The 24,214-nt window shown below is 43.1% G+C and overlaps 1 protein-coding gene across 1 annotated transcript in view; it reads right to left on the bottom strand.

The window, feature by feature from the left end:
- ROR1 (receptor tyrosine kinase like orphan receptor 1) overlaps positions 1-24,214 on the bottom strand; it is a 427,692-nt gene that overhangs the window by 173,884 nt on the left and 229,594 nt on the right. The window contains exon 2 of the mRNA XM_060119439.1: positions 11,884-11,955. Coding sequence (XP_059975422.1) covers positions 11,884-11,955 — 72 coding nt within the window. The remainder of the gene's footprint in view (positions 1-11,883; positions 11,956-24,214) is intronic.

The following is a 24,214-nucleotide window of genomic DNA, read 5'->3' as shown; positions in this document are numbered from 1 at the left end:
CAGAATGATGTTCGTAATGGGTTGCAGAGCTCACTGCCTGCTGAAGGCCTTATTGCCTTCCTCCTATTGTGGGTCCTTATCCCAAGCAAGGACTTGCCCTGTTTCTAGAAGTCAGAGACTGACTTCTCCTAAAGTGCAGGAGGGCTAAAATGGAGTTGTAGACATGTAACCTCCCAAGAAACTGGCCAGAAAAAATGCAGTGCTGACCCCTACCTCAGGTGGCTATTAGCTGGGCCTAGTGAGGGAGGGTGTGAGAACCTGTTGCTCCAGGGTAACTGTCTGTTTTTATACAGCTATGTTTTCATACTTCTCCTTTAAAGCACCTATCACTGCTTCAATTAAATGATTTTTAGTATATGTGCATGTGTAAAATTAATTGTTAAAGTCTCTCTCTTCCACTGAATTTAGGGTATCTGAAGGCAGGACTGTTTCTGGTTTGTTCACTATTACATCTTCAGACCCTAGAAGAGACCTTGTCCACAGTAGGATGCAATATACATTTGTTGAGTAAATGAATCTAAGATATTTTATTACAAATTTCAATTCAGTTTGGAGGCAATCAACTATATTGGGTAAGGACATGTGTTTGAATTCTGGTTTCACAGCTTCGTGACTTTGGGCAAATTGTTGAAACTGCTTTTATTAGTTTGCTGGTGTTGCTGTGGCAAATTACTACAAACTCGGTGGCTTAAAACAACAGCAATTTATTTTGACCCAATTCTGGAGGCTACAGTCTAAAAGCAGGCAGAACCCTGCTCCCTCTGGGGACTCTAGGCAAGAATCCATTCCTTGCCTCCTCCACTTTCTGGGGGATGCCCTGGCATTGCTGGGCCTGTGGCACCATCACTCCAGTCTCTGTCTCCATCTTCACATCACTGGCTCCTCTGTGGGTCTGTATGAAATCTCCCTCTGCCACTGTCTTCTAAGGATACCTGTAGACAGTTAGGGTCCACCCAGATATGTAAGGTGATCTCATCTCAAGATCCTTACCATCATTTAATTACACCTGCGAACAGCCTTTTCCTAAATAAGATAAAGTTCACAGGATCTGGGGATTAGGACACGGACAGCCCATTACATTTGTCTAAGGCTTGGTCTTTTCATCCATAAAACAGATGTACTATCTCTTAGAATTGTTATGAGGATTAAATACAACAACACATGTAAATCACTGTATGTGTTCATGGCACATTAAAAAACTCTCAATATTTGGCAACTGGTAATAGCTGATATTACTTCATAAGGCAGGAAAGTATTACTCCTCATGGCCGCATAAAAAAAGTGATGGAGTTACACCAACTCATTCAGACATTTTCAGAAGTATGTCAAATCAGTATCAGTATCAATCTATCTATCTCTATATTTATTTAATCAGGGCTGGGACCTAGCTCAGCCCTCTTACCTATGTCATTACATTCGTACTCATGACAACCCTGGCAGATGAAAAAAAAAAAACAAAAAACCCCCCAAAAAAGTAAAGCTCAATTTTTGAGAACTTGAGTTAGCCACAGCACTCAAATATAAACCAAGGACTTCTCACTCCAACCCCCGTTCTTTTTTCTATATTACCTCAGAAAATTAAGGACAGAAATGGATAAAGTTCCAACCATCTGTACCTGGATAAATCACTTGTTAGAACACCACGGTAAGACTACAGGGTAGATTAGCCTAGAACTCTGTAATAGTGGCTCTCAAACTTTGCTGCACATTAGAATCACCTGGAGAGCTTTAAAATCCCTCAAATCCCAGATTGTATAGAAGAACAGTGAAATAAGAATGAGGAGGCGGGGGCGGAATGGGGAATAGACCCAGGCATTAGTAATTTTTAAAATTCCACAGGTGATTCCAATCACAGCTGAGGTTAAGACCTACTGCTCTATCAGTGGGCCTCAAACTTTGGTGAGAATCAGAATCATCTGGGAAGTCAGTAAAAATACAGAGGCTTAGAGTCTAGTCTGCTTCAATGAGCCTGGGTCTCTTCAGGTGATTCTGAGACCAGCAGTGTTAGAGGACTGTGACTCTAAAGTACCTTTCAATTCTGATGTTCTGATTTTTCGCACTCACTCATTTATTTATTTATTCAAATACCTGTACTAGAGTTAGAGCTACAGGGATGCAGAAGAAAGACCTAATTCCTGGGCCTCCCTGGTGGCGCAAGTGGTTGAGAGTCCGCCTGCCGATGCAGGGGATACGGGTTCGTGCCCCGGTCTGGGAGGATCCCATATGCCGCGGAGCGGCTGGGCCCGTGAGCCATGGCCGCTGAGCCTGCGCGTCCGGAGCCTGCGCGTCCGGAGCCTGTGCTCCGCAACGGGGGAGGCCACAGCAGTGAGAGGCCCGCATACCGCAAAAAAAAAAAAAAAAAAAAAAAAAAAGACCTAATTCCTGATCTCAAGATGTTCACAGCCTGGCAAGCTGTTCTCGTGGCTCTCAAAGCACTCTCCACAGTGCCCTTCCAGGTTGACCCTCCTGCTAGAATGGGTGAGCCGTGAGGTCTTTGCTTGACATGAAGAAGATGCTTAATGCATATTTCTTGCAAGAAAGAAGAAGAAGGGGGGAGAGAAAGAAAATATACACGGAAATCAGCATCCCCCAGCAGCGTGGTGGGCAGAACCACTTCCTCCACAGAGTAGATGTGATTTCCTGTAGGGGCAGGTGGGGTCAGGAAAGGTTTCTTCCAAGTGATGAATCTGTACAGGGTCTTTAAGGATGACAAAAGGGTGGGGAGGGTACTCTCATCATAGCAAACAGCAGAGTTTGCACAGCGGCCTGAAATAGGATGGGGAACAATAAGCGGTTGGTTCTCAAGCACAGCAAGCAAGAGTGGAGGGGGCGGAGTGCTGGAGGCTGAGGCAGGAGCCAGAGGGCACTTTGTATAATCTCTTCTCCCTCCCTTGTCAAGAGGCCTCTAAGTCCAAAAGTCCCTGTGAGTCTTTGAGCAAGGGTTGACCAGAGCCATAGGCCCAGGACTACAAAGGCCTCCTATAATCCCTGTGAGCAGGACTTTAGTCCACAAGTTTCTAGAAGCACCTTGAGGCCAAACTCCAAAGCTATTTCTGAAGTGGGTACTCAGGGAGGTTCTCTCGGCAGGCAGCTTTAAATCCAAACTAAGATACCAGGCAAGGACAAAGCTTGCCTGGGAGCATCGAGAAATGCCCTTTCTGCTGCTTCCTGATTATTTATGAGTCCAAGATTGTGCCTTGTCTTTGCCGGGAATCACTGAAGATGGTACCAAGGGAGTAAGGAATCTGAGACCCATGATGGGAGGTAGATAAATCTCTATCCTGATTCTAAATGGTAAAAACAGGAGCATAAACATTTCCAAGCTTGTTCGATTGCCCCTCTATCTCAACTGGGTGGTGCTTGCCGGGAAGGGGGAGCTCTGTGCTCCCCACTCAGCTAAGCTTGGCCATTTGCAGAACACCCTTGGGCCCCAGGCCTCTACGTTGAAGGCCCCCACTGACAATAGCACACAGGGGAGGGGAGGGAGGGCTGCTGGGAGGGACCGGTACCAAGGGCTGGAGCTAGAGCTGGAATGATGGGCTGGATGGAGTACTGAGTGGGGAGGCTGACCCTCTCTGCCCCAGTGGTGGCGCCCAATGGCCAACTCCTCCCCTTGGAGCAGGCTTTGAAGAATCAAGATTGACCGTAAATGTTCGTTTCCCCTCCATTTTATGACAAAATTGCATAGTTCTCATCTTGGCGGTTCCCTTCCCTAAAGTGAATGGACTTGTCAAGTAAAGAGGATTAACAAGAGTCCTGGAGAGAGCAGCTTGGTTGAAGAGGAAATGATTTCCATGTCACGTGCTTCCATGCTGGGTTCCAGGCAAAGGGACTGAAAGCTTGTTGTGAGTTAGTGAGGGATAAAGTAGACACAGCAGAGCTGGCAAGAAGCTCCCCTGCTTTCTTATCAAGAAGGGATTTTTCTCACTGCTTCCAGACCTAGACCAGATTTTTTTCTTTCTTTTTAAAATCACTATAAAGGAAAAGGAAACTAACTTTGGATGATCAGGAAAAGCTTATCTGAGGAGATGACAATTACGTCAAGATCTGAAGGAGGGGAAAAGCAAGAGAAAGGGGATTCTGAGTAGTGCCCTTGGTCAAGAAAGCACTTGGCTTGCTAGAGGAACATAAAGGAAGCCAGTGTGGCTGGTGGAGCATAGCCAGCAGGAAAGAATAGTGCAAGGTGAAGTCTGAGAGATAGAGGCAACACTGGATCATCAGGGCCCTGTTTGAATACACCCAACTACTGCCCCGAAGCTGGGGTTTCCTGACTTGTTCTGGGGTCCCATTGCTGTCATTTATATAATCATTATCTAAGTATAAATCTTTTGTGCTTTGGACTTCTAACCTACAAAGTTTTTCTGCACAGGAGGGAGATTACTTGAGATATTGCCTTTCTCTGAGAGTTAACAATCAGCTTAGAATCAATAATGCTTATCCCTTACACATAAAGTACTTGATATATTTTTAAGCATCACACACACACAAAAAAATCAGTTTTCAAAAAATTTCTTTTAATAAAAAGCAGTTCCTAGAATGTTAAACCTCGCATAGATATGAGAACATGTCCTCATGTTGCAAGTAGGAAACACAGGTTAGATTTATCTGAAGTTCTAGCTGTTGTTTCATTAGAGAAGTACCTTTTTTTTTTTTGCGGTACACGGGCCTCTCACTGTTGTGGCCTCTCCCATTGCGGAGCACAGGCTCCGGACGCGCAGGCTCAGCGGCCATGGCTCACGGGCCCAGCCGCTCCGCGGCATGTGGGATCTTCCTGGACCGGGGCACGAACCCGTGTCCCCTGCATCGGCAGGCGGACTCTCAACCACTACACCACCAGGGAAGCCCAGAGAAGTACCTTTGAATAGAATTATAATGCAGGTGACATGTGTAATTTTTAATTGTTTAGTAGCCACATTAAAAGGATCAAGTAAAATTAACTTTAATAATATATTTCATTTAATTCAATATATGAAAAATTATCTTTTAACATATAATCAATATAAAAATTATTAATAAGATATTTTAAGTCCTTTTTCAATGGAATAAGCCACTGAAATCTGGTATGGGTTTTACAGTCACACTAATCTCATTTTGGACTGGCCACATTTTAAGTACTGAACAGCTACAGGTGGCTACCATAATGGACCTGCAGCACTGATGCCTCCCAGAACAAGAATTGATAACTCCCTTTTTACAGATGAGAACACTGAGGCCCAGAGCTTAAATGACAGGTCACTGACCTGGTTGTGCACTTGAGCTGGGACTAGAATCTAGGTTCTTTGTCAAGTGCTCATTCACTGGGTCATACTACCCTCCCCTTGGGAATAAGAAGGGGTGGGGGTAAGAGAACTGCCTGAAATGAGCAACTATCTGTTCTAGAGACTGTGGTGGGACTTTAGACTCTATTTTACGCTTTGGAGTGATACCACTTCTCCCATTTTCCATATAAGGTTACAGAGGCTCCAAGTGCTTTTGCAATTAATAGTGGCAGTATGATATCAGTCCTTTAAAGAAAACGATGCCATCAATATTAAGAAGACATTGCATAAGGCCAAAGGCTGCTGAACTTGGGCTGTTTTAAACACCACAAAGCTACCCCCAGCAATTCCCCCAGAAATTCCTCCAACCAGCTACCAGTCCCAGGAGGACTACTCTGTAGCTTGCCAAGTACCAAGTCTCTAGTCCATCCGTCTCTTAACCCTACACCTACTGTCCCTGCTCCTGAAACATACTATTAGGAGTACAAAGAAAGGACTCAGCTGTCCCATGAGGACTAGCTGTGAACAAAGCTCCAAGGTATAGACCAGTCAATGCTATTTAAATAGACTCTTTATGTACCAAAGACAAATCAAGTAACAGAGAGAGGGGGACAAGAGGAAGCAACCACTCCCGAACTAGAAAACCTGGTCACAACCCTTGATGGTGAGCTATGGGGTTGAGGCCAGCACGTATCTGTCTATTGCGACCATGCAAGCGGCTGTCCTAAGGTACAGCACACACGCAACCCACAGATGTGTTTGTTGGCCAGGAAAACAATCTTAGGTGATAGAGATGAAGGCCTCTGCTCCACAGGTGAGCAAAAGGAAGCTCAGAGTCATAGTAACTCCGGAGTTCATGCTCATAAGAACCTTTTACATGCTTCCCTACCATGTGTAAAGCTCTGAGCTGGTAGAGAAAGCCAGCTCTTAAAAAAGCAGAGCAGGACGAAAATACCCCCAAATCTAGTCTGTCAGCACAGAGAACTGTTTGCAGTTGGAAAGAGGCCTCAGTATTTTTTTAAGTTGTAGGCTCCCTCCCTTTCTGCTACCTACGGGTGCAATTTCCAGTGCTTTCTCCAAAAGAAACATTTGGCTTTCTATAGAGAACCTCAGAGACCTCATGTGACTGAAAGTGGAAGAGGGGGAAAGAGGCCCTCATCATGCCCCACCCCGAAACCTCCACAGGGAAGCTGAGGTTGGGCCCCTGTAGATCGATTTATTTTAGGAGGCACTTGCTTCTGAAGCATTTGTTTCAGAAATTACCCCCATGCCCCGTCAATAGTAGCTTTCAACGGCTCTTCCCGGGTGGCCTTGTCTCTTTTAAATTTCATTTCCTGTTGGAAAGGATAAACAGGTAACTGTTTAATGCCACTGACTGGATTCATTTAACAGAAAACCAGGACCAGCGTGAGGCTGGGGAGCCAGAATGGGATTGATGGGCGGAACAGAGCAGGTCGGTGAAGAGAAAGGCATTAAAGAATACCAAGTGACGGACTTTTATTTTACTGCTTCTCCATGTGAGGGAAATTGTCCCGCTGGAGGAGGGATATGAATGCAGGGGAGACAGTGCAATCAACTGCCATGTCGGACATGGATCCCTGGACTTGGTGTGGAGGCCTTGGTGGGAATCCTGGCACCACCACTTGCCAGCTATGCCCTTCAGCCGAGTCCTTTAACCCTCATGAGCCTCAGCTGCCTATCTGTTCTGCTGCCCACGGTGGTGTGAATTCAAATGATGCCTTCACATGCTCAGCAAGGGCCTCACACCTAGTAGGAATTCACACTAGTTGGCACAGATGGCACTGGAACCCCTACCATTTAACACATTTTCCACTACACACCAGGCACTTGGTTGGGCAATAAGAGCTGCCAATGCATAAGAGAGACCTGACTTTAAAGAGACGGGCACAGAATCGATGATGTCAGTACAGTCTGGTAAGGATTCTGAGCAAGACAGACATGGGGTCACATGGTACCCCACATATTAAATGTTTCGGGGTACTGTTGATGGCATGGTCAATGGGGTTGATGAAAGGATTCGTAATTATCTGCCTCTCCCTCTAGAATGCAAGGTCCATCAAAACGGGAACACTGGTGGTCTTATTCAGCACCATGCCCATTAGAAGCACTGCGGGGAGAAGGGGATGAGGCAATGTGTAAGGTGATGCTTAAATAAAGGAGTCAGCCAAGTGAAGAATAAGGTTAAGGACAATACAATCAAAAGGAACTGTATGAACAAAGGCAGAGAGACTGGAAGTAAAGAAGGATATACTTAGGGAATTAGAGAGGCGGGTTGTTGAAACAAAGAGTACAAAGTATGGAGTGTAGGGGTGAGGTGAGAGGACCTGGCAAGGGTAAGACCATAGAGAACCTTTATACCAAACTAAATATGGTGCTGGTGTGGGTGAACAGCCATGTGGGGGAGGCCAGAGTGGGTGGCTGCTGACATGGGCTGATTTTACAGGATCTGAAACATTCACTCCAACCCTAATATACGCTTTCCTTACAAGCCTGCCAAAATACCAATGATTTTTTTTTTTTAACTACCAAGCCCAAAGTAATAACCATATTAACCAAAAACAGCTGTTACTTCTTAACTAATTAGTTTATCAGATTTGTTAGCCAGATCAATTTTCACAACCACCATGTGAGGTAGGTACTGTTATTATCTCACAAATGAGAAGACCAAAGCACTGAGAGGTGGAGTGGCTTGCCCAAAGTCACACAGCATGCAGGTAGCAGAGTCAGGATTCAAACTTAGTCACCTTGGCTCCAGGGCCCATTCTCTGAACTACCATATTATCTTCAATCTGTCTTCTAGTTCGCCATTTCTCTCTTCAGCTGAGTGCAGCCACTGTTTAACCCGCTTGATGAATTTTTAATTTCTATAACTCTATTTTTCAATTATAGAATTTCTATTTAGTTCTTGTAAAATGTCTACTTTTTGGCCATATTATCGTGTACTTGGCCTATGGTTTCTATTTCCTCTTTCACCAGGAAACATTTTAAACATACCTACTCTCTCAAATCGGTCTATTGCTTTTAGTTCCTAAGATATGAACTTCTCCATGTGTTTTGTCTGACCCTCACTAATGGTGGCTTTTTTTCCCTCTCTTGAACACACTATAATATTTAAAATTACTTAACATCAGGAGTTCTGTTGTTTTGTGGTTTTGAGTTTTTAAATTTTGTTTTTGGTGGGAGACCCATACGTGCTGGGCTGTTGAGATGTTTTTTGACAATGATTTTTGGCTTTAGGCTGTCTCCTGTCAGGATCTCATAGTTTAATCAATTCCAGACCAAGTTTTTACATTATCTTCTTGGTTTGTGGCTTGTGCACTATAAGAGAAGTATACCAACCCCATACCCATGGAGAACACAGGTTGGGGTTTTGATTTCTTGTGGGTGATCCCAGTGGCCCAGGGTGGTTGATAGACTTCCATACCAGATCCTTGGCAGAATTTTCCTTATTTCATGCTCAGGTCTGTCATTCCTCATTGACAGCCTTGGAAAGGAGTTTGTTTCCTATGGCCTCAGCTCTCATCCCTATAGGATTCTGAAACTCCAGCCCCTAAGAACCATACATACTTCCCATGTTTTCATAGGACCTTTTGTTTCATTCCTTCCCACTGAACACTGCTTGTTCTTCAATTCTGGCACCTGGAGATTTCTCCTTTCTGCATACAAGCCTGGTGATGGATTTTTTTTTTTTTTCCCTTGTGTATTTACACTAGCATCTCTCTGTGATTGGGAGGAATGTCCCTTGACAACTCAATCTGACCAGAAAGTTTTTCTTATGCCTTTAGATATCAGTCCTTCTCTCTTGGCTCTGAGTTCATGGAGGACAGAGACCTTGGTCTGACTCAGAATCATCTTTTTTTGTTTTGTTTTTTTGGGTGCGTTGGGTCTTCATTGCCGCACTCGGGCTTTCTCTCTAGTTGCGGCGAGCAGGGGCTACTCTTGGTTGCAGTGTGTGGGCTTCTCATTGCGGTGGCTTCTCTTGTTGCAGAGCATGGGCTCTAGGTGCATGGGCTTCAGTAGTTGTGGCACGTGGGCTCAGTAGTTGTGGCTCATGGGCTTAGTTGCTCTGCGGCATGTGGGATCTTCCCAGACCAGGGCTCGAACCCGCGTCCCCTGCATTGGCAGGTGGATTACCACTGCGCCACCAGGGAAGTCCCTGATTCATCTTTTGATCCTGAGTCTTCAGACTGTGCCCAGATCAGAGTCAGAAGCAATAAAGAATTGATCAAAATGAGTGAATAAATGAATCAATCAGCTTTCGCTTTCATTCTAAATGGGAAGTAAAGACCACATACTAATTATCTTCTAGAGAAAGAAGACACCAAGAACCCCTGGAAAGCCATCCATGCTCTCTGGAAGGCCATGCTAAACAATCAAAGGAATTTGGGGACTGCCTTAGTTCCACCCTTTGGCCAGTAGGTTCTACTACTCGACACTACATGACGCTACTTTCTTGAAGGGCAATAGCTTCTAATTACAGTGCTGGTCTGCTAGAAATTCAAAGTCTGGCAGGCTAGGTAGTTGACTGGTGGCTCTGCTGCCTTTTTAGCACATACTGATGTCCTTCTAGAGCCGTAACTGGAAGTTGATCAGTAACAGGTAGTGTGCAATGATATAATTTTTTCTGTTGGTGCTATAAGGAGCTTGCCAAGTAAGTTCACATACTTGAAAGCCCCTGGCACACTGCATGGCACAGAGTAGGCACTGCTTCAACATTTAGTATGCTTTATTTCTTCTTTTCCATTAAAAAAAAATCCACGAATATTTGTTGAAAAACTACTGCCTCCTAAGCATTGTGCTTGGTGCTGCAGATGGAGAGGCATAACATGCAGTCCCTGTTTTAATCCTTAATTAGAAAAAGAATGTCCAGATCAAATTTGACAATAAAAAATGAACCTAAATGTCCTTCGATTTAAGGTGAAAAGACGTCTCACCTCATCCTGCCACCCTAAAATGCCTAAAGAGCATAACCAGCAAAGTAAATTTGCCCATTACTGTTTTATAAAGTAACATTCTCTTTCCTCAGAGAGGAAATCTAACTCCCAGTGAATACATGAGCAGACAAAAGACAGCTGATCATAAAAGGCAGTTTTTTTTTTTTTTTTTTTTTTTTGCGGTACGCGGGCCTCTCACTGTTGTGGCCTCTCCCGTTGCGGAGCACAGGCTCCGGACGCGCAGGCTCAGCGGCCATGGCTTACGGGCCCAGCTGCTCCACGGCATGTGGGATCTTCCCGGACCGGGGCACGAACCCGTGTCCCCTGCATCGGCAGGTGGACTCTCAACCACTGTGCCACCAGGGAAGCCCAAAAGGCAATTCTTGACAATGATTTTTGAGCTCCTTTTATCGCTATAATCCCAGAACATAAAATCATGCCTGAACTAAAGTAGAAGCTCAGTAAGATTGTTGAATGTATCTGTATATATATATATGGATGTGGCCCATCCATCTATATGACTACAGTGTGACTCACCTGTCATTCCATACATATTTATTGAGGATTTCCTGTGAATGAGAGTCTCTACTAGATTTTTTAATAGAGACAGGAAAAAAAAAATAGATATCCTACCTACAAGGAACTTCCAGGTTTAAGGGCGAGATAGACAAGTATGTAAATCACCATGATATAACATAGAAAATGCTAAGAGAAGAACAGAGAAAAAGACTATGGGGGTTCCAAATACAGAAAGGCCACTTCCCACTGAGGGATTAGATAAGACTGTGGCTAATACAGACTATATGCTCAGACTTAAAGGAGAAGTAATTTGTTGCCCTGTAGAGGGGAGAGAATGGGGACTGGCCAGGAACGAAGGGCAATTCAGATGGAAAGAACAGCTTAGACAAAAGTAGAGAAGCAAAAAAGCACAGGACATATAAGATGAAATAGAAACCGGGCTGGAGATGCATAAAAGGGCATAAAGGGGACTAAAGAGAAATATGCCTGAAGGGTAGGATGAGCCAATTTCAGGGATTCTGAATGTGTCCTGATTTTTCTTCCAGGACATAGGATCTCTATAGAGTAGCCAGTGCTTAGCAAATGGCAGGACTTAATTAATACTACAACAGACTCATAGCAGGAACCTGTTCTCCACGTGCACACAGGAAGCTGCCATCTGTATGCACAGGCAATTACAAACATTCCAAATACTCTGCCCTGAACCCTGCAAGCACATCAAATACTCACTGTAAAAGGTCACCCAGCAAACAGCTCTGATCAGTCCTGGCTCAGGCAGAATCAAATCCTCTAAATAAGATCCACTAGATGCAGTGTCAGGAAGGTCAGAAACTACCCTTTTTCACATCTTGAAGCATTTTTACCATGTGCAACATTTTAGGGGAAGAAGGAAAAGGAAAGAGAGAGAGAGAGAGAGAGAGAGAGAGAGAGAGAGAGAGAGAGAGGAAAAAAAAAAAACCTTTCCAGAAATAATAGAATTCCAAGTAATTAAATGTTAAATGATCACAGTAAGCAGGGAATTTATTTTGGCCCCCGCCTCCTTCTAGTGATCTAAAAAGCAGTTGATTTCAAAGACAGCCATGCCAGGAGTAAACCTGGCATTTCATGCCTCCCCTTCTCCACCTCCACCCCTACGTGTCCCCACTGTGTACCTCTGTCGAGCTCACTTGAAATGTTCCAGGATGAGGTAGGCACTAAGTCAGCAGTGACCGACAATTCTGTTTCTGAAAAGAAAAAGAAGGGAGGGGAAAAAGACAAGGGCAATATTAAATATAGTAACTTATGGGCTGTTAGAAGCATTACAGGAGATTTCCAAAGGCCCTGCCTTCCAAGAGAAGCCACGCGGTCCCATAGCTTAGTACACTTGAATGTCTGCTCTACTTGCCAGGCAGAGGTGCCTGCATTATAGAGGCTATCCAGACAAACACACTGGAGGCCAGATTCCAAGTTTTTTTTCTTTAAAGCACAGGCTTGAAAATTAAAATACAAATATTTCATTGACGGAAAACCAAACCTACAGAAATAACCAAATACCATCAAACACAAACTCTTCCTTTTCTTGTGAGAAGACACATCTTAGATTAATATAGTCAATAGTCTTCCCATGAAACATGAGAACAGCATTGTTCCTGCTGCTGGCTTCATTTGTGTTTGTGAATTGATAGCATTTCTATTAATAGAGAAATCGATTTCTCTATATTGAAACCTTAAGTCAAGACAAATGAAAGCTAAATAGTTGAATATGGAGAGTCATTCGTGGTAACCCAAATTCAAAGATAATTTTCAAAACCACTCTAAATTAAAGCAAACGTGCAAACCAATAGTCTAAGGGACATGATACACTATTAAAATTTTAAAACTCTTCAGTGATATGCTGTAATATACAAATGATGTCTTTGTTTTTGAAAATTTAACCCATGACACCATCCTACTAGCACATTCTAATAGGATTGCACTAACCAATCGTTAGGTTACACACATACATGCACGCAGACACACATACACACTCACTGCATTACAGAACTTTAGTGCTAGGCAGGATCTCAGAGAGCCCAGAGCCTGGGTCGTTAGATCTGTGGCACCCATGCCATCACTTCCCCTTCCTTCAGACATCATTAGTCAATTATGGCCCTTTTTGCTTATTAAACCTGGGGTCTGCCTTACAGCCTTTTCAACACAGTGCTCTAGGTAGTCACTGAAAATGGATCTGTGTTGGAATGCAAGATAAACTTTAGTAAGTGGCAGAACTGGATTCACATCCAGGTCTGCTTGACTTCACCACACACATACCTCCTGGCAGCTCATGCTGCCCAGTCCTCCAGTCTATGAAACTGGACTAGTTTTTCACCATACCTCTCTCTGGCTTCACCTTTTCACCTAGATAAGCACACTCTCTACATTTCCTTATTTACTGATGGGGACCGTCTGCCACATGGCCATAGAAGCCACAACCCGTCATCAGTGAGCTTTGCCAAGGACAGGATGTTTACCCACTGAGACCTTGCAGAGGCCACTTCTAGCTTGTCTACTGGGTCTCCAATCAACCTGCCACGTACAGCAGAGACAAAAGGTTGTTTGGTTTGTGCAGGCCTCCTTGGCTTGTCTCTTCCCCTGTTCAGGTGGGAAAAGAAAGCAGGTGGGAAAGAAAGTACACAAACCACACGTACCCTTCCCACCCCAAACAGCCCCAGTCACCTGCTACATCCTCAGCCAACAACAGCATAGATTCTTTTCAGGGGAACTGAAGTCAGATGAGCAGTACGGCAGGGATCTTACAGCACAGAGAATTCCAAAATATGAAGCCAAGAAGGAAAATCTGCCCAGGTAAGAAAGATACTTAGCACAAAACCACGATGGAAGACAGTGCTTCTGTTATCAACCACTTGTCCTCGGAATGGGTATTTCATGCAGGTGATTTCACGAGGAAGTGCTAATTGTCTACATTTTGGAACCCTCCATGTGTGATTCCAGCTGCAACTCCACGCTGACCCCCATCCTGCTGCCACCCACTTTGGCTCTTTGAATAAAGCCCCCTTGTCGGCAGTATTCTGGACTGCTGTGGTTCCCCTTATAAAAAGGCCCATCAAGCACTCCGATACTCAGACTTCGGGGAGCTTGGGAATAGAAGCACGGCAGCCACGGCAGCAATTCAGGCAAGGAAGCAAAGAGTGGGAAGTGGTGGGATTAAGACAGATTTTGACAGCATTTACATTCAATATTTTCATAGCTTCATCTTACTGCTGCTCACAGCTAAATTGCCAGAAACATAGGTTTCACTTTACAGTGTTAATTTTATAGAAAGTTAGCTACATGTCACTTGGTTTTTCTAGCCTGAATTTGAATTGCTGATTGAATATAATTTGAGACTGATGACAAATGAATGGATTCTTGGCACTGCTAACAGTTGAAGTTGTTCCCCCTGTGTCCCTGGACACTAATTACCACTGGGTTCTTAGGCTACAGCAAAGATAATTTCAATTCACAAGCTCATTAAGTGATTGTGATGCTTCTGAGGAATTTTGTTCTCAGACTCCAGATCTATTCCTTGAGATAACCACAGGTTCAGCTTTTCAGATAAAATGATAATAAAAACAGATAAAATAGATAAAATATTTTAAAATATGAATAATCTCCCTGAAAAATATTGTCTTCTGAGGCCACATGTTTTTAAAAGAAAGGCTGATTATTTAACGTGAAAAGTTTAATGTTAGTAGTTTAATGTAGCCCCTCACAAAAATGATGTGTAATAAGGTTCCCCCCTCACCTCCCGAAAAGCAGGCTGAATTTTATGCAAGAAAAATTGAGCACATCTCAATTTGAGAGCCCTCGATTCCAGGGTCAGCTGCAGCTTTAGAGAGATGCGACCGCCAGTCTTGACCCTGCAGGATCTCCACTAAAGGATTCAGCTCCTCTCTTATTTTCTTCACCGTGGCAGAAGGATGGGATATTTAATACCAGACTAGCAGCCTCTCTGTGTGTAAAATTTATTGTGGTAATGGCAAATTTGTATGTGCCAACTGGGAGACAGTAGAATATTTAATGGAAATACACACCTACATTAAGATACTAATTTCTGCCACTTACTAATTTTGTGAACAGGACCAAGTTACTTAACATTCTTTGACCACTATTTTCCCATCTGTAAAATGGGGACAATAAAAGCCATCTCACAGGAATGTGGTAAGGACTAAATCACATTATGGACCAAAAGGGTCCTGCACCAAAAGAGTGCCCAGCATAGAGTGGACACTCGAGATCTTTCATGCCTCCCCTTCTGTCTAGCAAGGCAAATGGGCATACACCGTGTGGACATACTCCAGTTAGCGGCTATATCCCTGTCTAGGTTTGAAATGATGCATTTGCTGTGCTTTTAGAAAGACCCTATTTTGCATGCCTTACTAATCCAAGCCAATCTTTTCATTTTGTGAGGTTTTCCTGAATCGGTCACCAGTTCTCTTAGAACATCAGTGTTTTTATGTGGTTTTATCCAATTTAAGCAAATCCAGCATGTTTGAGAAAACTCCAGCCCTTATCTTTCCTGACCTCTGCAGGAGGGCAAGACATTCTTCTCCCAAGTTGATCAATAGGAGCTATTATCTTTGAGTTTCACTGATGAGTGACTTTTTGGCACTGATTCTGCAAACATAGGGTTTTGGTATTAAAGCCTGAACAGTGGGAGTGTTGCTTGGAGGGAGGGGGAAAAATAATAAGCCTTGAATCCTCCTCATTGATAAAAGCCTGTGCTCTCCACAAGGATCACTGGTTTGTCTCAGCAGCTGGCAGGGAACAACCCCATGTTCACAGGATGCAGAAGCTCTTCCAAGAAGCCCCTGGCCATGCCACATCCTGTATTCTGATCCAGTAACAAGCTGAGGTTACACAGGCACAAACCAGCATTCTCATGAGACTGGTGGCCAGCCCAGTGGTCACGAAAGCCAAGTGTGAGGGACAAGTGACTGCCCCAATGCCTTTCATGACCAGTGACACTGAGTCCTGCAGTGTTATATCTGAGTGGGCCTTAGAGGCCCAGGACTTATTTAGCAAACTATGTTGTTTGTTAGTGGGTTTTTTTGCTGCTTGTGAGTCAAACTTCAATAACCACTGTGGGGCGTTTTCCCCACAGAGTTAACAAATTTATAACTTTTTAAAAAGGGGTGCATGTTTTAATGTGGCAATCGTATGTGGATCCTTCGCTCCTTAGATATAAAGTAGAAGTGTCATGTGATGTTATATGCAGTATTTTAATTTCTTACAAGTTCAAGTAGCTCATGACTCAGCCTAAGGATTTCTGGAGGTGTCCTTATAGGGGACCTTGGAGGATCTGGGAGTACAGAGGACAAGGGGCCCAGGCTACAGCTCCTCCTTCAACAGGAACAACTCTACATTTCTCTGTGTTACATATTCAGGTGTTGTGGAAAAATGCGCCGACGTTTTAAACAAAAAAATTTTAAGCCTCTTATCTGGTACAGTCTCCTCATCTGACAGATGAAGAAAGTGAGGCCCACAGCAGTCAAGTGACTTGGCCAAAATCACAGTCCTAAGATAGAGCCAGGCCTTAGAGATGGCTTAGAAATAAATGCATGCTTCAATAAAATAAATTTAAAAGAAAAGAAATAAATGCATGCTGCCTTCCCATTGCCCTTAATCTTCCTCTCTCTGTGCCCGTAAGAGATGATATGTCTCCTTAGAAGCTGAGTTCAGAGAGACGCACAGGGAATATCCAAACAGCTGGCATCAGTCACACAAAAGGGGCGCACTTTCTTCTGTGGTAAAAGAAGGACTCTGCTCGTGATCATCTGGGGAAAGAGGGTGGGAGGGAGGTGAGGGTGCAATGGCTTCAAGTTCTCTGGTAGGCAGCGTTACTTTAGACACAAGGATCTCAGCCTTGGTTCCTTCCTCTCCCCAGCGCCTCAGCGGAGGAGAAGCCCATAGCCAGGTACGTCACCTTCACCAAAGGCACCTGTTTGGGAAAGTCAGAGCCTGCTCTCCTTAGAAGGGCAGGCAGGCCACATTCCCCAACAGCACCAGGGGGTTAGTCAGCCTGGGCATTGCTCTCGCCCTGGGTTCACAATCACCCCACATCTAGGGTCCTGAATGAGGGGGCCCCTCCACTCTGGGACTCAGTTTATTTACTGAGGAGAGGGAAGTGAGAGCCTCCCTTACCCTCTGTGGGATAATCATGAGTGGAGAATTACTACGTTCAGTGTCTACAACGACCTAATCCTCAGTGACCTCAGATTTGGATGTCTGATATAATCTTCAAAATAAGTTTTCAGTACAATCACCAAGAAAGAAGACAGCACAGTCCTGCAACCTTAAACTGTTCAAATACCCAATCACACCACCTACACCGCACTATGAAATGATATCTTTTTTATAAAACCTATAATGACTTCGTAAGTAGCACAATTACTGTTCATGTGACAAAGCCACGAATTTGTTGAAGAGAAATTTAAAATATACCAAAATTTGTGGTATTATTCATATTTTTATAGAGAGAGAATTGCAAACAAAACAAAACAAAACAAAATTTGTCCAGGTTTTCTCAGTGTCTGAGAGGATAACACTCAGAGATCTTCTCAACAAGTCCATAAGGTAGGTATCATTATTAACTCCATTCTAAGACTGGACAGCCTGAGGCGGAGATATTAAGGCACTTGCCTACTCAGCTCGTTAGGGTGGGGATGGGAATTATGGTCAAACCCAGGAGGTCTGACAGCAGAGCCAATGTCTCCAATTGTGCCAAAATGGGGGTGGGAGGGAGGCAATGCCAAAAGACGTACCCACTGCTCTCCAGCTTAAGCCCCCTTCAGCCCCAGAGGACCCCAGTGAACCCTAAGTTCAGCAAAACATCGTTTGAGAACCAGTACCAGAGGCCACACTCCTCTCCCATCAATGCTTGGTTCCCTAATTCTAAAACCCCCCAAAGATGGTGAGAGACACAAAGGGAGGAGAGGAAATACTTCTTAAAACACACTTAAATGTCTTTTTTCCTTTGGAAATATTATTTCCTTCTTTAAATCTGTTGAATTAATATTATGGATCATACACAGTTCTTGTATTTAAAGGAATTGTGTTACACAAAGCACCATAATGACACATATCTTCTTTAAAATGAATAGAAATATTCTTGAAAACTATCTTACTTAAAAGCCACCATAGTTGTGCTCTTTTCCATGGAACTCTGGAGATTCACTCACTCATTTACCCATTCATTCATTCAATACACGTGTATATTAGCACTTTCTATGCATAAAAACTGGGATGAAAAACCTTGACCTGGTCGCTAACACTTTTTGAGAACTTACAGTCTAGTGGGAGAGGAGTACAGGAACACAATTATAAACGGTGTCCCAGGGCAACTACAGAAATGGACAGAAATGGTCTCCCCTTCCCACAAGTCATTCCTCCCATCTTGCCCCAATCAGGCTACAAACACCAAGAGTATTGGATAAAGTACCACAAGAAAAGAATATAATGCATAGCTGAGACTGAAAGAAAAGGACATTCTCAGGTGTCAGAAAGGAAGAGAACAGTAAGTAGAAGCTGATGCGGAAGATACCTGTAAATACAGGTCCTCCAGGCTGGGGGCTGCAGTAGCAATGCTCATTGGAAAACCAACACGTGGCCAGAGGGAGACCTGGGTTCTTGCCTAAAGCCTTTACGAGAGCCTGGGAGAGCTCCCCCATCTGTGGGAAGGGGCTGGAAATACTTCCCCCAAAGGCCAGAGAAGCTGCTAGAACCCTTGAGTCCACCCAGGACATGGGTAGGGTGGGGGGAAACGTCCCCACAAGAAATCAAAAGGGTATATAAAGACCAGAGAGGTCGCATGTACCCTTCACCCAGTTTCTCTCCAATTAAGCTTATGTAATTATGGTATTAAAACCTGGAATTCAACATTGTTATAATGTATGTGTACAGTTCTCTGTCATTTCATTACAGGTGTAGATTCGTATAACCATCACTGCAATCAAGATGAAGAACTATGTCATCACCACAAAGATATCCCTCATACTACCCCTTTAGAGTCACACCCATCCCTCTCCTCCAAACCGTTCCTAACCCCTGGCAACCACTAATCTGTTCTCCATCTCTATAATTTTGTTGTTTCAAGAATGTGATATAAATGGACTCATGCAATACCCTTGAGATCCACCCAATTTGTTGTGTGTATCAATGGCATGTTCTTCTTTACTGCGGAGTAGTATTCCATAGTATAGATGTACTATCACACTGAAACCATTCACCTCAGACATTTGGTTGTTTCCATTTTCTGTGTATTAAAAATAAAACTGTTTTAAATGCACTCATAGCCTTTTGTGCTAAATAAATTCTTTATTTCAGTAAGAGGGAAGCTGGATCTGGAAGGAAGGGGCAATAATGCAAAGAAGCAACAATAATCAAACAAGTTAGAAAATATGTTAAATAAGCCTCGACTCTAAATATAAGTCTGTGATAAGAGGTACAACAGAAGTAAACAGAAGGTTCCAAGGCAGCACTGAGGAAGAGTACAACATCCAGTTTGGAGAGGGGAACCCCAAAGGATCAGAGGGTGGGAAAGACTGCTACAATCTGAGAGGAGGCCTGTGTATTAGAAATACTATGGTACACTAAGGGAAGTGCACATAAATCAATAATGGTCATACTCAACTATACAGGAGCAGCTTTTTCCAAGAGGGAAACTAATAGTAATTTCAAAATCCAGGGACTTCTAGTTTTTTTGTTTTATTCCCCGCCTTAAAGAGAAAAGGAAACACCTCAGCTAATTACTGGGGAGGCAGGATCTTCTTAGGGTCAGTACGAAGTCCTAAGAGAAATTTCCAGATGACTCTAACCTTGATCTTCCCCAAGGAGAAGTTCAAATGAATGGACCCAAAGTTAGCTCCCTCATTCACCCATGGTGCCACTAGACTCCATGGATGCTTAGTGCAACAAAACAACTAGTTTATTTCTGGCTTCAGAATAAGTTGGCAAAGACAGAGTAAAGAAAGGAGAAAGCCTGCTGAAAAATGCTTAGCCCAGAAATTGGTCTTATATCCCTACAGGGGTTTTATTTCATTTCCTTTTGGGTGTTGCAGACACTTCAGATTTCCAATGACATCAACAAACTTCCCTCTTTTCTTCTGGTTTCCACTTGACTGATCTTTCTTATATGATTTTCCCCTCAAAAGTGCCTCCTGGCAAATTTTCCTTCTTATTCATCCTGCTGCGCCGTTTGTCTTTGTGCTCTGGGGTTTGCCATTTAGTTTCCCCCTTTGTATGGCCCACGCACACTTTCATATTCTATAATCCATTTTGCAATAAAGGTCTATTACTCTGTAATTGCCCCTGGTCAATTCAAAGTCACCTGCCTCTCAAAAGAAACACGAGATCCAAAAAAGATGCTTTCCTTGCTGCAGTTCCATGACAGCTGAGAGTTTATTCTTGAGTCTTACAAAACAAATGAAGTCTTGGTTAAGTCCTATATACAGCAGGAAGGAAGTTAAGGTGTGCTGGGTGCTTCCTAAAGCCATAGTGTATTAGTATACAGTTTGGAAAACTAGATGGCCAAAAAGGATTTCTTTAAAAACTCCTTACTTTCACCTGAATTTTAATGTGATCATATTCACTTGTTTGTTCATTAATTCATCCATCCATCCATTCATTCATTCAACAAATATTTATGAAGTACTTACTCTGTTCCAGACTAGCTAAGTGCTAGCGAGGTGCTGGGATATACTAGTGAACAAAAGACCATTCCTTACTTCATGGAACTCACTGTGTGGTAGGGACACAGAGAAGTAAATAAAGAATTAAAGTACAGTATGATAAATGCTGTGCATGGGGTGGAGGCTGGGGAGGTGGGGAGGTAAAGGGACTCAGCACAGTCTCGGAAGATCCTGTCCTGGCTGAACATTTTGGTGATGAAATTCATGTGGTTTATGGAGAGCCACATGCTTAGATAGACATGAGGAGCCCGAATAATCTATTTTTTTCTTTGAATAGAACAGAATTTATTTCTGCAAAAAGTGAACAAAGACTGAGACCTGTACAGTGGGTATGTCTTCGCTCGTCGTAATCACATAACTGCCCTTACCTGCAGAGCTTGGCTACTAAAATGAGTCTTCTACTAGAAACAGAAAATGTCTCTCCCAGCTTGAGTGATTTAGCTCCAGCCCTGTATACTTCCTAAATCGATTCTTCGACCAGGACTGGGTCTTTTGTCCCTTTATCTCCTTAGCAACGTATATATCTGCTGGGAATGGAGGGTTAGTGTAACCTGTCTAAGAGTTTCTAAGTTCCTTTTATCTTTCTAATTTACACTTGGCTCTGGAATGAGAGAAAATAACTGTCCATTCAACACAATACTACTCATGAGCTAAATGACTTCTGCTCTAGCCAGATCAGTGAAACAATGGAATATATCAAACAGAATATTTGATGCACAAATTTCATCTCCTTGAAATAGTGTAATACTGACATCAATAAAAGTTTTCTCGTGCTCGAACCTCAAATAGGATACCTGTTACCTACTTCAAGCTATGTTTAAATCACAGCAAAACAACTGCAGTTCAATAGGAAAATATAATAAATCTGCTAACTCAGTGATATTCCATTTTCTACTGAAAAGACAGAAAGACTAGAATTACTCTAATTTTCTACTTTACAGTTTGCACTCAATGCTATGGTCCACATATTCTTCGGCCATCAGTGAGTAAGGGTTCTTCCTTTCACTCTGCTTGCATAGTAAGCTTCTTGAGGGAAAGGATCATGTCTTGTGCTTCCTTTGTGTCCTACCTGGTTCCTACACGATCCTGGAACATGCTAGATGAGAAGCAGCAGAGCAGAGGGATGAAAGGGTCAAACTGACTTTAGAATCAGACATGTTCAAATCCTGGGTCTGTCATGTACTAGCTTACGACCTTGGACAAATTACTTCCTACCTCTAAACCTCAATTCCTCATTCATAAAATGGGAACAATAGTAATGAGCTTGCAGGACTGCAATGAGGATTACTAGAAAAATATTTGAAGATGAGTACAGTGCCCAGCAAAGTAGCAGCTATAACTAACTGGTAAAGACTTTTTTACTTACTATAGATACAACTTCAGGGGTACTTAATGCACTGATTCCCAAACCCAGCTGAGGAGTATGTTAGACAAATACAGATCCTTGGAGGCCCTACCCCTAAACTACCAAATCTCCCGAGGTGGGTCTTACATAAACTAGCCTAGTACTGGTTCTCTACAACCCACTAGTTTAGGGAAACTCATATAATGATATGCCTGCCAAAAAACCCAAACAACACAAAAAGGTTTAAATGAACTGAGAAGTTTAATGTAATTTAAGAATCTAGGGGAGAAGGAGTTGGCAGACTAAAACTGAACTCTTGTTTTTGTCATAAAATCCCAAAGCAGTCAGCAATCTCAATATTGAGACAGCCCAGTGAATATTAACCAAGGGCAAAATTGATACCGCTTGAATATCTTTCAAAGCGAAGTATTTATGTTTAACTAGAAGGTCCTCTTAATTGGCTGACCAACAGTTTAGTCAATTAGACTCTTAGGAGGAAAATTATCATCCTGTAAAGAGCAGGGCAGTTTTGTCTCCACCAGTATCTCCATTACCTAGGATCTCAATGGCTAGGAATTTTATGTTTGTGGAGCTCTCCACCCAATGGGCAAATTGGGCACACTCTAAAAATATGTAGTCCTCCTACTCTAGGCAGGACTCCCTACAAGGAGGGAGAAACAAAATCCTTTTCAGCTTTGAGTCTCAGCCACTTAGAGCATTTACAAAGAGAAGGCCACTTTGGATGCAGTTGAAAAAGCTATTAAGATTCCAAGCACCTCACAGTAATACAAGTACCTTGTATTTAGGTAGCACTTTTCCTTTCAAGAAAGCCTGTACACAGAACAGACATTAGCTCATGACTCCACATGTGAAGGATCAAGTCCTGAGATAATCATACCCTGGTTGGAAGTGAAGAAACCCAGATTCAGCCAAAGGACTTGCCTAAAGTCCCCTGGCGTGTCACGAAGTGCCAGGAGAACGTAAGCACCGTCTTCCCTCACCCAACCTGGCTCCACACAGGCTCTCTGTTACACTGCTGGTGAAATCTCTTTTCCAGTATTAAGGTTTGTTTTTTTTCTAATCCCCTCTAGCACACTGTTAATTCAATCATTTCGAAGTTCCAAAGAGTGTGGAGCAAACATTTTTTTTAACTATTTTCAGAAAAAAAATCTATTGAAAGTATAATTTGTAGTTTCTGCCTGTCCCTGGAAACCAAGTGTTTAAGTTAATGAGATTGAGGGATGCCTGGGTTAGTGGAAATTATCTTAATCAGAGAGGTAAATTTAGGAGGATTACTATTATCCTGCAAGATAGTAAGATGGTTTTGCTCCAGCCATGTTAGCCTAGGCATGTAGGATCCAGATGGCTGGCAATTTTCAAATACTTAATTTGCCTCAAATTGCTCCAGTTTAAAATGCTTTGCCCGTCTGGACTGGGTTTCCTGCACCATGTCATTATTGATAGCCTGGGAGATCAATAATTAGAATTAAATAGAGGGAAACATTAAGCAGAGCATAAGCTGGGGCCAGAATCCCTTCCCAGAGCCTCTTAGTTTAATCTCTCCCTCTTCTGAGATCCCATAGTGTTTTATCAATTCCTCTCTTACAACACTTTACAATTGTAAGGTGACCTACAATTGCTTCAGAGTCTTTGACTAAAATTGCACACTTCTCAAGGTTGGAGATGAGGTCCGACTTATCTCTACATTACACACAGCAGCAGCTGTTGAATTGTACACATAGTAGGCACTCAACAAATGTTTTCTGAATGTATAGGTGATATAATAGCTGCACTCACCATATTTTACCACACTTATTTGTATAAGGTAGTGGGGTAGATTGCAAAATGCCACAATTCATTCCTCCCTGTATCCACAACTTTTTGCAGCTTTTCCCATGAAGAGATGCAGTCTACTTCCCCAACTTGAATCTGGTCTGGACTTTGTGACTTGCTTTGGCTAACAGAATGTGCTGAGACCAGCTTGGCCTGGTCCAGACCAAAGAACCACACAGCCAACACACTGACTCATGAGATAAATAAATGTTTATTGTTTCTGGTCACCAAATTTTGGGGTGGTGTGTTATGTGCATTATTTGTGGGTAACAGATACCCATTTACAGATGAGAACACTAAGGCTTAATGAGGTTAGGAAGTAGCCTAATGCCATAGAGTGAAAAAGGCAGGATTTGAATCCAGTCTTTCCAAAGCCCACAGTCTTTCCACTAATTAAACTGACCAAATCTGAAATATTCTTGGGCATTCAGAAATAAGTTTGAGAAACTAAAGGCAAGAGACAAATGGGGGAGGAGCTTCCTTTCCTTGCTGTGAAGCAGGATGGAGAACCGCCCACCAGAGTGAGCTACCTCTGTCAGACAGGGTCCCGTGTGCGCAGCTCATCTGATCAGATTAAAGAGATGCAAAAGTACAGGA

The sequence above is a fragment of the Mesoplodon densirostris genome, chromosome 2 (genome assembly GCF_025265405.1).
Source record: "Mesoplodon densirostris isolate mMesDen1 chromosome 2, mMesDen1 primary haplotype, whole genome shotgun sequence".
NCBI lineage: Eukaryota > Metazoa > Chordata > Mammalia > Artiodactyla > Ziphiidae > Mesoplodon > Mesoplodon densirostris.
Note: the sequence above shows the minus strand (reverse complement) of the source record. Positions and strands in the feature narration are given on the sequence as shown.